The sequence below is a fragment of the Mastomys coucha genome, unplaced genomic scaffold (assembly GCF_008632895.1).
Source record: "Mastomys coucha isolate ucsf_1 unplaced genomic scaffold, UCSF_Mcou_1 pScaffold15, whole genome shotgun sequence".
Taxonomy (NCBI): Eukaryota; Metazoa; Chordata; class Mammalia; order Rodentia; family Muridae; genus Mastomys; species Mastomys coucha.
Genome location: NW_022196897.1, coordinates 22,363,527 through 22,380,742, shown reverse-complemented (window position 1 = coordinate 22,380,742; position 17,216 = coordinate 22,363,527). Strand labels below are relative to the sequence as shown.

The 17,216-nt window shown below is 41.3% G+C and overlaps 1 protein-coding gene across 8 annotated transcripts in view; it reads right to left on the bottom strand.

Annotated features, from left to right (window-relative positions):
- The window catches only part of Mapkap1 (MAPK associated protein 1), a 212,027-nt gene that overhangs the window by 184,702 nt on the left and 10,109 nt on the right, over window positions 1-17,216 (bottom strand). For 4 of the 8 annotated variants that reach the window (XM_031369934.1, XM_031369929.1, XM_031369932.1 and 1 more), the window contains exon 2: window positions 1,403-1,730. The exons of 2 other annotated variants lie outside the window; for them this stretch is intronic. In XM_031369934.1, coding sequence (XP_031225794.1) covers window positions 1,403-1,661 — 259 coding nt within the window. In that variant the 5' untranslated portion in view covers window positions 1,662-1,730. Of the gene's footprint in view, window positions 1-1,402; window positions 1,731-3,028; window positions 3,053-15,783; window positions 15,942-17,216 lie in introns of those variants that run through there. 2 more of the 8 variants (XM_031369930.1, XM_031369935.1) reach the window with 2 other exon arrangements.

Below are 17,216 nucleotides of genomic sequence, written 5' to 3'. Positions count from 1 at the left end.
AAAGCTTCTCTCTGTAGCCCTAACTGTCCTGAAACTAGCTCTAGAAACAAGGCTGGCCTCAAACTCAGAGTTCTGCCTGCTTCTGCCTCCTAAGTGCTGGGAGTAAAAGTGTGAACCACCATAGCCACCCTGGCTTGCAAAAGCATTTTGACGTCACTATATCTAATCAAATCCGCTGAGCAAAAATACATTACAGTGTAATTAATAACCATGGAGAGCATAGCCATAGTAATATCATAAAGCTATCACTGGGTAGCATAATCCTGGTAAAAATCCACACAGCCTGTCACAGAAGTTAACATCACACTGACTTGCAAGGCTATCCCAACTACAGCACTGAGTCTCAATGGCTCTAAATTATATGCAAACCTGCACTCAACCCTTTTTTGATAGATGACCCTCGAGATGCTGGGAAGTGATATTAGTTACTCTATCACAAGGGCAAGCTACTCTTTGATGTCACAGGTGCTGCATTCTGAACCTAACATCAATGTTGTCTTTCACTGTGAGGGGTACCCAGCTCTGTCACAGACTCCCATGTTAACATTTTACATTTGGACCACGAAAATAAACATTTTTAATGTTGTCCAATCTCTTGCCACTCCCTTTCCTTGGGATTAAGAGCTTACTGCTACCGATGCTGACTATGTTTTATAATGCTCTAAATATGATCCCTAAAATACTGTCTCTAGTATATATGCATGTATGTATGCGTTCTTCCTCCTTGCCTCATCTGTCTCTCAATAAAAGCACTGGCACACTGCATTCCCCTTGAAAGATAACAAAAGCACTCTCAGCTGGAAAATGAACAATGCTAAGCTTCTAACAGTTAAGGGCTAAATACATATGCCACAGTTGAACATCTGCAAACCACTCAGATTGAAGGTTGGTGATTAACCTAAAAAAATAATAGTAAAGTACCAAAATAGGGACATTTCTGTTCCTCTTTCAGCCAGTGTACAAATTTCTATTAAATCCCCTCTTGACCCACATTCCAATGCTCCTCCAGAAACTGGGACTTTGGTGGCCTGTACTTCTGGGCTAGCCTGCTCTGGTATTGTCTTTGGTGACTTACATTCCTGAGCTAGCCTGCTCCCATATTAAGAGTTCTTTTTCACCATGGAACCTTCCTCCAGGAAACTGACGTGAGACTTGGCCCTAAGGTCTGATAACAGGCCCACTGTCTGTTGTACAGGTAACTTCCACTTACACACAGCTCTCCTGTCTACTTCTGACAGCCTCAAACTAGAGGCTCTTCCACTGACTCTCACAGGAGATGCTCAGCCACAATCTTCAATTCGACACAAAGACACCCCAACGAACCTGTTCCAACATTGCCCATTATCTCTCTGCTGACTACTGATCTGAAGCTAAGAAGACACAACTAGAAGACAGAGTTTACCTGTGTTTGAGCGTCTTCTAATACCAAAGTCCCAGCTCGAGGTAATATCAACAGACTGGGCGTATATGTAGCCCTGAGTCTCACCACTGCTTCCCTGAACTTCTGACCCACTGTCTCCAGGCACTGACGGAGGATGAGTCTTCTCTAGGTCAACGTCATGATCAATGAGAACCATCTCACACATTCCCGTGTCATCACTGGTCACGTGTGACTGTCGAATATGAGCTAGAATGATAGTTGGATTGTCCAAGAAGGCCATCCTTTCTGTGGGCCAGTCTCTTTAAAAGGCTATTTTCTCCTCTTCATACTTTTTCACAGGCTCACCTACCTAGAAACATGATGCACACAGCAATATTTAAGAATCAGGCAGAAAATGGCTGAATCATTTTTCAAACAAACTCAATATGGTAAAGTTCTAACTTGAAAACCAACACTATCCCTGTACCCAGGAGCTTGGACAATTAAATCTAAACAGAAAGGAAATCCTTATAAGCACTGGGGCCTGTGGCTCTCTTGCAAACAAATCATAGCAATACTTAGCAGAGCCATTCAAAGCAAGGAAGCGCTGTTGGAGCAGATGTTTCCCGTCACTCTTCTTCTACTCCATGCACCTGTTCATGATGCTGTGAGGGAGATGAGGGTCTGCAAGGTACTGTCAGGTAGTATTCAGCCATGGCTGTCAATTTAAAAGGACCAGAAGCTTTCTGAGCGGCTAGGGAATTTACAAAAGTTTATCATCAAAGTAACTATACTTAATAAACATTTTTCTTTCTTTTAATTTAAGATAATATTGTGCTTTTAAAATAAAACACATTAATCATAATTGCTTTGCCTCAAGATTAATTTCTTTTTTTTTTCTTTTTTTTTTTTGATTTTTCAAGACAGGGTTTCTCTGAGTAGCCCTGGCTGTCCTGGAACTCATTCTGTAGACCAGGCTGGCCTCGAACTCAGAAATCCTCCTGTCTCTGCCTTAATTTCTTATTTTAGAAACACAATTATAAGAACTGTTTCCTTGGTCCTATTAAAACTACATGCAATGATGTTTATTCCAGGGACTTGATGGAACTTTCTAAGTTGGCTGAAAATATTCAGCAGAAAATAATGCACATTGTGGTTAGGAAATAGACCCTAGAGACCAAACTAGTTTTAAATTCCTAGAATTCAGATAAAAATTCAAGTGTTGGGAGCTGGAGAAGAGCTCTGGCTGCTTTTCCAGAAGACCTAGATTTGATTCTCAGCACCCACGTGGCTCACCAACATCTGTGACTGTAATTCAAGGGGCTCTGATACTTTCTGACGTCTATAGATACCAACCATAGACCTGGTGTACACATACATATATGCAGGCAAAACACTCATAAACATAAAATTAAATAAATCTTAAAATAAAAATCTGAGCACAGAAGAAGCATCACCTATAACCCCAAAGCTATGGTAGAAAGACCTAAGAGGATTACTGGGGCTTGCCAGCTGTTAGCCTAGCTCTAGATACAGTAAGACGCTATTTCAAGGGAATAAGGCAGAGAGTTATACAGCAGAATAATGTCCTCATCTGGCCTCATATACATGGGCATAAGCACCTGGACACACACACACACTCATACACACTTGCACACAAATACCTACCACTGGGGTTGGGGATATAGTAGGCTACTTGCCTAGCATGTACAAGGCCCTGGGTTTGATTTCCAGTAGAAAGATAAGGAAAAAGAAAAGAGAGGGATAAAAGATGAAAACCTCTTGTCATTTGTTTCTTCTAGAAAGGGAAAATCTAATGACATAAATCATGATAGTTAACTGATTTTTTTTTAAATTTTTTTGTCTGGTAACATCATTTTGCTGACATTATCTAGTGCAGTGATTCTCAACCTTCCTAATACTGCAACCCTTTAATACAGTTCCTCATGTTGTAGTGATTCCCCCAACCATAAAATTATTTTTGTGCTACTTCATAACTGTAAATTTACTACCGCTATAAATCATAATGTAAATATTTTTGAAAACAGAGGTTTCCCAAAGGAGTCGTGACCCACAGTTTGAAAACTGCTGATCTAACGGATCTTAAAAATACTGATATTAAAAGGAAATTTAATTGAAGCACATTGTTCATCAAGACAATCACATTAATATTTGCTCTCTTTCCTTACATTGGGTTCATGAACAACTTCCCCCACAGAGAGGCTAGTGGGAAATGCAAAGCTAGGTACACATGCCTGAACAAAACTTTATGCATGTCTCCCATGCCTCCAATACCATGCAGTGAGTGTCACACATTTCTGAAATACCTGATCTTTGAAATATTAAAATGCCAATATATCAATAAAATAATTATAAAATCTAAAGTGAGCATTCAAATTCCATTGGTAAAAATGAAGCCTTTTCTATAACCATGGAGGGAGCACCAAGTGTGGAGCCACTTGTAAAGACACTGATCCAAGCCGGGCAGTGGTGGTGCACACCTTTAATCCCAGCCCTTGGGAGGCAGAGACAGGCGGATTTCTGAGTTCGAGGCCAGCCTAATCTACAGTGTGAGTTCCAGGACAGCCTGGGCTACACAGAGAAACCCTGTCTCGAAAAACCAAAAAACCAAAAAAAAAAAAAAAAAAAAAAAAAAAAAAAAGAAGAAGAAGAATCATCGTCATCATCATCACCACCACCACCACTACCACCACAACAACATTCTTTTCTAGCAAAGTGAATCTGCTCCAGTGTAGCTTACAAACATCAGAGGAATGGGTTAAGCACCTGAGGGGCACACCAGCTTCCCAACTTGATCCTTTGCTAGAGACCTCAACACACCCTAGCACCAGCACTCAGTCTATTAAGCACTATAACTCCATACCCTGATGAATCTGTGTGAACTGAGCCATACCAGCTGAGGGAACTTCCTCAGGACTTCCCTAGGAAACATGCTATTGGGGATGTCATTTCTGGGATCCTAAGAGGTGTTCCTGCAATTCCATAAGGACAAGGGTCTTAGCACAACATCCCACTAGCAACGAGGTGCTACACCAAGCAGGACACTCAATATATGTCACTGTCCAATTTCCAATGACTATCCAACTCTGCTGTCAAGATAAGCATGTCAGGTGTATAGTTAGAGAAGGGATCACATTCCCTTAACACAGAAAGGAGAGTTTCTCACCAATGTGTCCTTCAAAACTGTCACCTTGGGACACTGTCAACTTATGCCAACACTGCTTTTCAGAACCACGACAGTTTTAAAAATCTCTTAAGAGCAGCTAAGCATCACCTGAAGGTATATTTGATTTCTAAAACAGATGTTCAGAACAAAGATGAAATCAAGTTATTTTTACTGTTCAATTGTACAAAGAGCAAAAAGATTTTGAAGAACTAATATTGACATTTGTCCTGAGATATTATACTCTCATTTACAACAGGAGGAAGTGAAAATGGGTATTTGCAAAGGAAGCATTACTTGGTAATACTTAACAAAATAAGAAAACATAAATACTCTCTGAAATCCACTCTAGAACTTGCCCTAGAAAGTAAGTGTGCGTAAGGGTTTACCTCAGAATTGTTTGGAACATATACAGAAAATCTAAACATAACCTAAACATCCAAACAACTGTGCATATGTCCTGACACATACATGCAATGGAATGCTATTGGGGACCATGATTTGAACCTGAGTTCAAATTCCCAGCACCTATATAAAAAAATCAGGTATGATAGGGCTGGAGAGATGGCTCAGCAGTTAAGAGCACTGGCTGCTCTTCCAGAGGTCCTGACTTCAATTCCTAGCATCCTCATGGACGCTTACAACTGTCTGTAACTCCTGTTCCTCATACAGACTTACATGTAGTCAAATCACCAATATACATAAAATTAAATAAAATAAATTAAAATAAAATAGGTCTGACTACATACACCTATGACTTTAGTGCTATGCAGGACAGGGACAGGAGGATCATTGGAGCTTGCTGGTCAGCAGCCTAGAGTAGGCTTTAGCCACAGTGCAACAGAATAAGGAAAGAACAGCAGAGCAGGACACCTAATGTCTCTGTCCTCTGCACACATGGACACACACACACACACACACACACACACACACACAGACTATTAAAAAAAGAAACGTACGGTAGAGGATAAGCAAAGTGTAGCACATACATGGCTATAGCATTAGCCTTAAAGCCCAGGAAATGCTGATGCTTCAGTGGGTGAGGAAGCCTAGGGACATCACTGAGTGAAATGTGCCAGGCACACAAACCGTGGACTCTCACGGGCCACCTAGAGCACATATCATTTCCTACTGACACAAAGGACACTGCAGCTGCCAGGCTGGAGGAAGGAGGACTGGGCAGATGTTCAGCACTGTTCAGTCTAGGAAGATGAAAAGCTCCTGATGGGTGGTGGTAATGTCTGCAAACCACTGTGAGTATATATAATGCCAATGAACTGGATATCGAAGTCATTAAAATGATACATTTCATGTTGTGTATATTTTACAACAATTAAAAATATTTTAATTAAAAAAAATTAAATCTGGGAAACATTATGTGAAACAAAATTAACCAGTTTTATCTCAATTCCAATTACAAAATATTGTGGTTGTTTTATATTTCTTTAAAGCATATTTGTTTACTAACAAAATGTAAGTAATAGGGACACTTATGCAGAGTGAGGACAATTCCAAAATGATTTTTTTTTCTTCCTTTGAGATAGAGTCTCATATAGCCCCGGCTGGCTTCAAACTTGCTATGAGACTAGCCTTGAACTACAGATCCTCCTGCCCTATGTCGAGCATGCCAGGATTACATGTATATGCTACATTTCCCAGTTTTAAAAATAAGTTGGTCTCCGTATAAAAAGATATTTAGTACATATCTGCTTAGTTCCTACTACTCTATTAAAAGAGGATCCTGGTGTAATAAGGATACTGCATACAACTCCTCACACCTATTTATATCCATTAATTATCACAGGACCTGCAGGTAGTAACTCAGTACATAGTCTAAAAAGGCAATCTTTTTAGAAGATTCTGATGAATATCAGGTCTGAAAAATCATTTTAAGATTGGGACCTCATTCTGTAGCCCAGGCTGGCCTCAAACCAGGAAGATTTCCTGTCTCAAAACTGGGCATATGCAACCATACCCAGTTCTGAATACTCTTTAATAAGATCTTTATATACACAAGTTCCCAGGCTTTATTGGCAATGGTTTATAGAAAAGCATGAGATGAAGCTTGATGCAAGGTAGGGGACAGTAGCCAAGGGGCATGGATTCAAGATAAAATAGTGTGTATCCAAAGAACTGTATACCTGCTATAGCTGGACCACAGAACTAGCAGCACCTAACCTTAAACGACTGCAAAAGCTAAAATTATTCTATCCTTTCTACATGAATTAATTTATATAACCATCAAAACAACCCTTTAAAGACTGCTCCTATCATTAAGCATAGTAACCCATGCCTTTAATCCCAGCATTCAGAGGCAGAGGCAGAAGGATCTCTGTGAGTTCAAGGCCAGCCTGGTCTACACAGTAAGTTCCAGGCCAGCTACACAGTGTCTAAAACAAACAAGCAAACAACAACAAACAAAAAATGCACAGGAAAAATGGTTAAGAAACTTGTTCAGGCTCCTGAAGAGATGGCTCAGCAGTTAAGAGCACCAACTGCTCTTCCAGGGGTCCTGAGTTCAATTCCCAGCAACCACATGGTGGCTTACAACCATCTATAATAGGATCCGATGCCCTCTTCTGATGCATCTAAAGTGAGCAACGGTGCACTCATATAAATAAATAAATCTTTTTTAAAAAAAAAGAAAAAGAAACTTGTTCAGAGCACAGGTCCTACCACTGTGACAAACAGTAACCATAAACCATTTGTAAACATGCCATTGCTGGGCTATTTGGGTTCTGAGGCCTGAGAGAAATTTCTTCCTAGGTCTTCATAAAAACTTTAAGACACAAATGTGTTCAGCTATAAACAAGACTCTTAGACTCTCTGCTAATGCTATAGTAATTTTATTTACAACAGAAAAAAAAGCAGAACCTGTAATAATTATTGAAAAAGATTTTTTTTTGGAAGGAAGGAAACAAGGAAGGGAGGGAGGGAAGGAGGGAGGAAGGAAGGGAGGAAGGAAGGAAGGAAGGAAGGAAGGAAGGAAGGAAGGAAGGAAGGAAGGAAGGAAGGAAAACATCAGAAATGTCCCACTTGGCAGGAATGTAAGAGCTCATTTGCTTTCAACCTGAAACCGCAGAGCTCTTACTTCAAGTTAGGTCTAAATCCGTTTTCCGCCTGGCTGATTGGTTTGAATGCTGGGGATCAAACCCAAGGACTTTCTGCATGCCTGGTAAGCACTCTACCTCTAGCTATGCCTCCAACCCTACCCCAGGACATTTTTGAAAATGTGACTAATTTATGTGACCTCAGCTATAAATCCATAGCTGTAGTATTTTATCTTTCTTCAAATAATTCACCCCAAACACTGAGCCCTCCCCTGTACTCCTCCACTCATTAAGGACCTGCAAGTAAAACTAAATGCCATGCCTACAAAGAGCCCTCAGCTCCTTTCCTTTCCAAGTACCATACCCACTGCTCTCCAGCGAACTAGCAGCCCTCACCTGCAGTCTGTGAAAACCTATCTGAATAAGCAACAGCCTGAGGCTTCTCTCAAAGGTCTGCAAACTCCCAATCAAAAATTACTGCTGCCCCATCAATGTGTCATATAAATGCTGGCATGTTAATTGTGTATTTATAAGATTGTTAATGGTTAGTTAATTTACCTCCCACACTATTATTGTACTTGAAATGATTTAACGTCTGCTAAGGGAGTTAACAACATGTAACAGCAGATGTGAGGGTTTTTTTTTAACCTTTCCACACTGTACCTCAACTTGACACTGTTAATATTAGGCATGATAACCTGATTCCCATACAGAAGTCCTTCCCACAGACTAACGGAAGCAGTCTCATTTATCTACCATGATGCAGAATGGTCACAAGTTAGGAAAACAAAACCCTTTCATTATATATCAAGTTTTCCATTCAGAGAAACCAAAGGACTATCTTTTGACAATGATCAACATTCTCTGTCCAGTTAAAGTTCAGAATTCATGCCTCCTGGAATTTGAAAATAACTTAAAAGACTATTAAAATAAACTGTGGTTTATTGCTTCTAAATTTCCGTCTCTAATCTCTTCAATGTAACTCTGAATTAAGCCTTCATCTACTTTTCAGACAAAGAACAAAAGGCTTTTTCAAATTGTCCAGGGGATTAACCCTTCTCCACATGACTATGCCTAACCTCAGTGTTCGGAGACAGTGAGATCATGTACTTGGAGTTGACTTATCCTCTCCCATTTCTATCCCTACCCTTAGAGTAAAACTACTTGAAGATAATAAAAGCAACAACAGTTGCAGCAAAGAAAAGCTTGAACGTTCTTTTGAATGAGATTCAGTCACTATCTTAGAGTGAGACTAGGAATCTACAAGTGTGCTGGCCCTCCACAGGCTGACAGTGCCAGGACATGCACTCTTCCACACAGACCTAACAGGGATTGAGTGCAATGCACACACCAACTCCCAATGACTGTGTACTTTCAAGATAGTCCCAGAAAGGAAAGGCCAGCATTTTAAGGATCACAAGAACATCACAAGAACAGTGATAGATGAGTCCTGCTGGCTTTTCCCCTTGAATAGTACTTATTAACAGCCAGACTAGGATATACTACATCTTTGTTTTGTAAACAAAGCCTTACAGGAATTAAATACCTTACTGGGCCCTTGGCAGATATCTTTCTGCAGCTCCTCACAACAAGCCAATCAGTTAAATTGAATCTTAATCAAGCCCTGTCCTTGAATCTGGGCTCACATTATGATTTATATTGATCAAATGTAGTAGAAATACAATTTCGAAGTCTTGGCCTCTAAATGTCTGGCTTTGGACTACTTCCCATTCATCATCAAAAGAAAAACTATGTGTTCTATACATATATGTCCAGGCAAATGTAGATAGGTGTCTGCACAGGTGCATGAACGTGTCTCTGTGAAGGCTAAAGCTGGACACTGAGTGTCTTCCTCAAGCACTCTCCATTCTATTTTCTGAGACAGTCGCTGAACCTAAAGTACAATAACCCAGCTAGACTGTCTGGCCAATGAACTGCAGGGATCTACCTGTGCCCACAACCCTAGTGCTAGGATGACAGTTAGACCTCATGTACCCAGGTTTTGTGTTCTGGGGATCTGAATTCAGGTCCTCATGCTTATATGGCAACTGGGCCATCTTCAAATTTATGTGTGTGGTGTATGCATGCTAGGCAAACACTATTATTGGGCAGCATTCACAGTGCCAAGATATTTGGGTGTTTTTGTTTTGGCTTGGATTTTGTAAACACACACACACACACACACCATTAGAGCAAAGTGTGATGGCTCAGGCCTGTAGTTTCTTCATTTGGGAGGCAGTGGCAGTAGGACCAGAAGTTCAAAGTCGCCCTCAGCCACACAGCAGGTTCAAGGCAGTCTAGGTTAAAAACAACAACAAAAACAAACACCCACCCACCAGACTGAAGAGGTGGCTGTCAGTGGTCAAGAGCACAAAGTGCTCTTGCAGAGAACCTGAGTTTTGTTCCCAGCACACAAGTAGATGCCTACAATAGCTCCAGCTCCTAGGGATCCTCCAGTCAATGCTGGTCTCCTCTGGCATCAGTACTCCTATGCACATACTCCCATCACACACATTAATAAATTAAAATAATAAATCTTCAGAAAAAAAGTTACCAAAATTGATAGGCCAGAGAAATGTGCAATGGTTGTTTTTGTGTGGTTCAGTTTCCCAGAACACACAGGGGTTTTCCTGAACCCCAATATCAACGGTGAGGATTATCAAGGGTGAGGATAAAACTGGCTTTAGTGTCCTTCTCAATGAAGAACTCCAAGTTGAACGTCTGCCTAAGATGTTCCTGATGACAAGTCCAGAGAATGTAAGCAATGACCACCAAGTTAACAATACAGAAATCACACACTACAGTGTTGCTTCTTCTGTTAGAAAACAGTACTTTTAGGTTCCTGAAATAATGTTTATTAACTAGCAGTTGCAGTAAAACTTCAGACAACACACCATTCTTAAAGCTTCAAATCTGACAATGATTTCAGTGGTTTTAAGAAATCTGCCAGTTTCCTGCAATGTAGCCCTAAATTATTTTTTGGTGTTGTCTCTCTGACATAATAGGCCTGATTGGCAGCTGTAAAAATAAATAATTTGAGATCTCAGGTAAAAATGTTTATAGTTTTCTCTAGAGTGAAGATACAAACAATGTCAAAGTGACTAGACTGTTTCAATATGAAATCATTGGTTTAAGGACTTAGGCAGAAAGTACTGCTCATCTGCCTACCAAGAGCTCACTCACAGACTTTACTTATTTGATGAGTGTTACAACATGTCAGGCACCAGAGACAGAGACTACTGAGAAATAACAGACTTGACCACTGCCATGAAGGGACAGGAGGTTTACGGGGAGACAGAACTCTATGGCAGCTATAGAGTCTGGCCTCTGCATCAATCCACTTCTTTGATGTATAGCTGCATCATCCACTCCTTTCCTGAGTATAAGTGGGACCTTACACACTATAGACAAAAGGACACTACAAAGGTGTGAACATACAATCCCTTGTTAACATTCTGTCACATAAGACTTCCTAGCCAAGTGAAGAGGGAAATGGTAAACCAAAGAGATTCCCAAGGGCCTCAAAGAAACAGGTGCTGATTTTCGGAACCACACAGCAAGGACCAAGGGCACTGAAAATGTCTCAGCAAAACACAACAGGGGCCCTCGGTCATGAGGAATGCATCCTACCTGTTGTAACAACCTAAGAAGCTCAGAAGCTCATCACCAACTATATCCTTTCTTTCAACCTTTGAGATCTTGGGAAGGAATGCAGCTGGAGCTTGACTCCTGTCCGGTTGTTCTAAGCTTGTACTGCTGTACACCATAAGTCTTAAATGATTGTCACGAATAAGGCTAAAAGGCCTCCCTCCATAGACAGCATAAAGGGGTCCCTACAGCCTGGTTTCTCCATTAACCTTCTCCTCTCTACCTCCTGCTATTCTCAGGGAAACTGTGTGTCTTCTGGTCCTAGGGAATGTTTGAAATGTGTTCTTCTCCAAAACAGCTAATCATTCTCTTCCATCCAATACAAGCATCTCACCCCTTGCAAGTTCTTCTTTGAATCCCAGGCCCATGTGGTCTTACAGGCACTTTATTTCTGCCTTCATTAGTTGGCTGTAGAAATATCATTTCTAAGAGACTGCTCAAACTGCTTGACTGAACTCTTGATTTAGTATAAAGGTATGACTGTTTCTCTCCTTGAATCACTTGCTGAAGACTCAACAATGGCAACAGTATCAGACATTTGACAGAGATATCTCTGGACTTCACCCTGGGAATGAATGCTACTGACATGTGGATGAACACTAGGGATATTGCAAACCATGCCACAGTACACAAGGAAAAACTCACGACAAAGAACTGTACCATCAAAATGTCAGTATCGACAATGCTGAGGCCAAGAAACCTTAATATGTGGCTTAAAAGACATCTGTGGTCATTTCTGATTCCCTCAGAACTGTTTCTGACTAAACCAAAGAACTTTGCTACTAAAATCTATACTTGAAACATCTACAATCTAAACAAATCCTGTCGCTTATTTCAGTACCTTTTACCAGCTCCTGCCATATGTGTTCTGAGAGTTCTGATAGTTCTAGATCTGAGACCTAGAGCTCAAATCACTGCTATAAAAACAAACTGCAAGTCAGGCATGAGAGCCTTTAATCCCAATACTAGGGAGGCGAAGGCAAGCAGATCTCTCTGAGTTCAAAGGGCAAGTCTGGTCTGCTTAGAAAGCTCCACCGCAGCCAAAGCTACACAGTGAGATTCTGTCTTAAAAAAAAAAAAAAAAGCAGGGCTCAGTATGTCAATCAGTTGGTGAGTGCTCACTATGATGTACAAAATATTGAGTTAGATCTCCACACTGCACAAACCAGACATGGTGGTGTATGCCCATAATCATGCACTTGGGAGAGGAATGTCAGAGGATCAGAAGGTCAAGGTCATCATCAACACACAGCAAGTTCTCAGCACTTAAGACTACAGGAGATGGTTATAAAACAAACAAACAGCAATCACAAGTTACATTTGCTCATCCTTATTCTACAAAGCCTGTCTGCCTGGCTGGGAAAATGGCTCAGGTGATCAAATACTTTAAATACTAATGAGGACCTGCGAGCATGCTTGTTATCTTAGCACTCAGGAGGCAAGATCATGAGGATTTACAGGATTTACATGCTGGATTGCCAGTACAGCTGAAATCTGTGAACCCCAGGTTCAGTGAGAGATTACCAATAAATAAATAGAAAGAAAGGAAGGAAGGAAGGAAGGAAGGAAAAAAGGAAGAGAGAGAGAGAGAGAAAGGAGAAAGAAAGAAAGAAAGAAAGAAAGAAAGAAAGAAAGAAAGAAAGAAACAAAGAAAGAAGACACCCAACATTCTCCACACACAAGTGCACTTCTTTATTTTATTTGGGTGCCTCCTACTCATATTCAAAATTCAGGCTCAATGGTAAATTCTTTCAAGAACTTCCTAATGAATCCCAAGTTAGTTGTTCCTTCATATTTCCATTGCACTGCACAGCCTGTCTACCTCTATGTAATGAATCCACCGATAACAATAACTAGGTACCGAATGGGTATATTCAGCAACTATGCACTGGACAGCAACTACGCTGACATCTGCCAGGCACTCCTCTAGATACAGAACACAGTGTGCATTTACACCCATATCGCTGCCTTCATGAAGCTCACATTCTAATGAGGTCAGCCAGGCAAGCAGCATGTGTACTAAGGCAGCCAGAAGCACTGTAGAACAAAGCACAGGGGAGAATGAGGCAGGATAGATGGAGTACTGGGTTGCAACTGTAAACAAATTATCACAGCCCTGAGGTGCTTCCTACTTACCATCTAAAAGCAAGTCAGGAAAAGCCAAGTGCATGTGAGCATTTGAGGGAAGAGAGCTGCCAAGCTAGAGACTTTGGGGACATGCCTACCACAATTCAAGAAGTACCCAGTAGTTCTGCAAGGGGACAAGCAGCACAGAGTTAGATCTGGAAGAACAGCGCATATCCGTGTAGATATTCCTTTACTCTAAAAGAAATGAGGAGTTACTGGAGGCTTGTGAAAAAAGCAATGTGATAGGATCGAACTCATATTACAGGATCGATCTGGGGCTGGCAAGATGCCCCAGCAAGCGAAGATGCTTGCCACCAAAACTGAGAACCTTAGTTCAACACCAAAACTAACATGGTTGAAAGAAGTCCCTCAAGTTGTCCTCTAACCTCAACAAGAGCACTATGGCATGTACCACTGAGGAAACCTACTTCTGACTTCTCATTATCAAGGCCCTAACTATGGTTTGAAAAAGCCACTTTTTTCATCAAAAAACTATGACTTTGATTCTAATATTACCCATGTTTTACAGATCAGTAAACTGAGGCACAAATGTGCCAAACCATACAAGTAATAGATGGAACCATGATAAAACCCAGCTCCAGGACTCTACCCTGAACCCATACATTCTACCCCAAGCCCACTCACCACTCTGTCAAACCCACTGCACACACTCATCTAAGAGAGTGTACAAGCATCTGTCCCTCCCACCACATGCTCCGAGTCAGGGTAACAGGTGCTCAGCTGCAGTCCCTATCTGAAAGAGAAGAGTCAGATAAAGTAGCAAACACAAGACTATAAATGCTCACCATAAAGCATGAGAGCCACACTGGAGGACTCCAACAGAGTGCCATGGAAATGCAACTAACACACAGCCAAATGAAAGCGGGTACTCAGACAAGGCTTTCCAAGACATGAGTGTGGCCAAGACAATAAAGGTCATCATCCTTCCAACTTCCCTACCTGAAGAGCAGGCATAAAGGAGCTGATACTGTTCTGTAGTGCTGGCTCCCTAACCAGAAAGTGTACAACAAAACCCCCGTTAGTTCTGTCCTATGGACTTCAAATTAACATCAGGTCATCTCTGAGTTGAACTGGTATGAAATCAAAGACAGGCTCCTTATAGTAAGTCAAGGGAATTGGGGGATGGGAGGTTGAGAAAATGAGCAGGAGAGGCAGGCCTGAGGGGCTGAGAACAATCAAAGCTACTTGGGTCCAAATCTGGACTTGGGCACTCACTCACTGTAGGACCTAAAGAGAGTAACTACTCTATCTATTCCCTCATCTGGAAATGGGAATCATTTTAAGGCTACTCAGGACCTTGTAAAGAATGACTGACTATCTTGTTCCTTTCTTGCTCTCTTGGGCTCTTTGCTCCCTTGCACTATCCTTCCCCCAACCTCCTTCCCCATTCCCTTCCTCCACTCTTCACGTGCTCATGGCCAGCCTCTACTCCTCTATTCTCTCTGTCTTTCTCTGCCTCTACTACCCTCTTGACTCCCCTCTCCATACCCCAAATAAACAGTATTCTATACTTAAAAAAAAAAAAAAAACAATGACTGACTGACTGAATAAATGAATGTTATATACTTGTGACACTTCCTAGCCCATAGCAGGCACTACAATGCCTACTAGCACTGTTGCTATTATTCCCTGGTCTATGATTAATCTACAAAGATAAGAAAGAAGTTGGACAAGCCAAGAGGCAAACTACAATACAGCCTGGTACTGAAGCTAGAAATAGCAAAGCACGTAATATCACTAAAACTACAGAGTTCAAAGTTGCTCTAGCATTTCAGAAACTATGGCGTCACATAGATTAACCCAGGACAGAAGCTGTTTGTGAAGCTGCGACAACAGCCCATGGAAGAAAAGATGAAGTCTCAAGTGAAGCAGTTAAAATGTTTCCATAAATTCAAGAACATGTCTAGAGATAAAAAGTGGGAGAGCTTGGTGACTGTGAGTGGCTGTAGGGAGACCTTTACACTACCAACAATGAAACACAGGCCGCAGAATGGCTTAGCAGGTAAAGGTACTTGCTGTCAAGACTGACTACCTGAGTCTAATCCCCAGAACTCACACAGTCAAAAGAGAACTGGTGCCTGACCTCTGTGTATGTGACATACAAATAAATGGTTGTTGTTTTTTTTAAGACTTTAAGCAGGAACAGGTCAGCAGACAGGCTGGGGTGGAAGTGGGGGTGAGAGTAAGGGTGGGGTGCAGATAATGAATTATTTTCAGACTCAATGAACTTGAGTATGGATTACCCAAAGAGATTAGCAAGACTCAAACTTACACTTGGGATACTAGTTCTTTAGAGGCAGAGGCAGGAAGGCCACAGTTTGAAACCAACTCTTGGGGGAGATAGATAAATATATATATTTAGCTAAACTGTTGGGGGCTAAGGAGAGACATACCTGTAGCTCTGGAGAAAACTCTGTGTAAATCTGGAAGACATCAACATACGTGTGACAGATGAAGCCATAGGTGTGAATGAGCTTGCCCAGGAAGTATGTATGGCAAGAAAGCCCAAGAAACAGCAACAGTTTAAAGGTAGGTTCGCAAGCATGAGGCCCTACAAAGAAAACCCAGAAGTTGTATTAGAGACACAAAAAGAGAGACAGAGTGAAATAAAGACTGAGACAGAGGGAGAATAAGAGACAGACAGGCAGACTGACACATGCCTACATCCACACACTGCATGCACACACATAGAGAACCTCTGCCTGTATAAAGCATACTGTATAAATTCCCAAATTCTAAGCAGTTCCTTCCTCTCTTCCCTAACTCAGAAGCTCCACTGGATCCTTTTTTCAAGGGAGGCACACATGATGAACCTTCCTTGACCTCCACCACTGTCCAGTAGGGCCTAGTAAAGATGTGCTAGGAGGGTAAGCACAGTACAGCCACTCTGGGAGACAACTGGACAAAGCCTCGCAGAGTTATACAGCATGTGAGCCAGTAGGGTCAACATGCACCCTAGAGAACTGAACATACATGTTCATACACAAGTTTGTACACCAATGTGCAAAGCAGCATAATAGCCAAAGGAAGAAATAACCAAAAAGTCCAGCGGGTGAGTGAATAAACAAGAAGCGGTATCTACACATGATGAACTACTGATCAGAAAGAGGGACGGAATACTATCTTAGCTGTTTCAACATTTTGCTAGGCAAAAGAACCCAGATATGAAAGGTCACAGATTACAATTCCATTTCTATAAAACGCTGAAAGCCAAGCCACAGAGGTGCAAAGTAGAAGAGTAAATGTCAGAAGCTGGGGGCAGAAAAACTGGGGTCTGTTCTAAACAGATAGTGGTAATGGTCAGAAAGCTTTGCAAATACTCTCAAATGTACATACAATTACAAAGAATGGACTATCAAATCAGGAGCCTTCGCTCCTTCCTTTCCATAGACCCTAAAGGCATTTAGTCAGAATCCTGTGCATTCTGGCTCTTCTCTCCCAAACTCACCCATTTCTCATTATTTCAATAACTTAAGCAAACCACAGAGCTAACCTATGCTACTACAATTGCTTCCTAACTTGTCCTAAGGTCTTTCACTGACTTCCCAAACTCCTTCAGATACCTTAACTTTGCCTACAAGCATATACACAGCCTCATTTCTACTCACCCCTTAGTGCTTTCTATTCTGAAACTATACTGAACTATATTCTCACCCAACCTTGAACAAAAACTTCTCTCTGAAAATTTTCTGCTCAGTCACCTGACTTCTTCATCCTTCTGAGTCCTGATTGGCCAACACCTTTAATTTAGCACGTAGGAGGCAAGTAGATCTCTGTGTGTTCAAAGCTACCCTGGTCTATATAGAAAAATCCTATGTATTCTTCT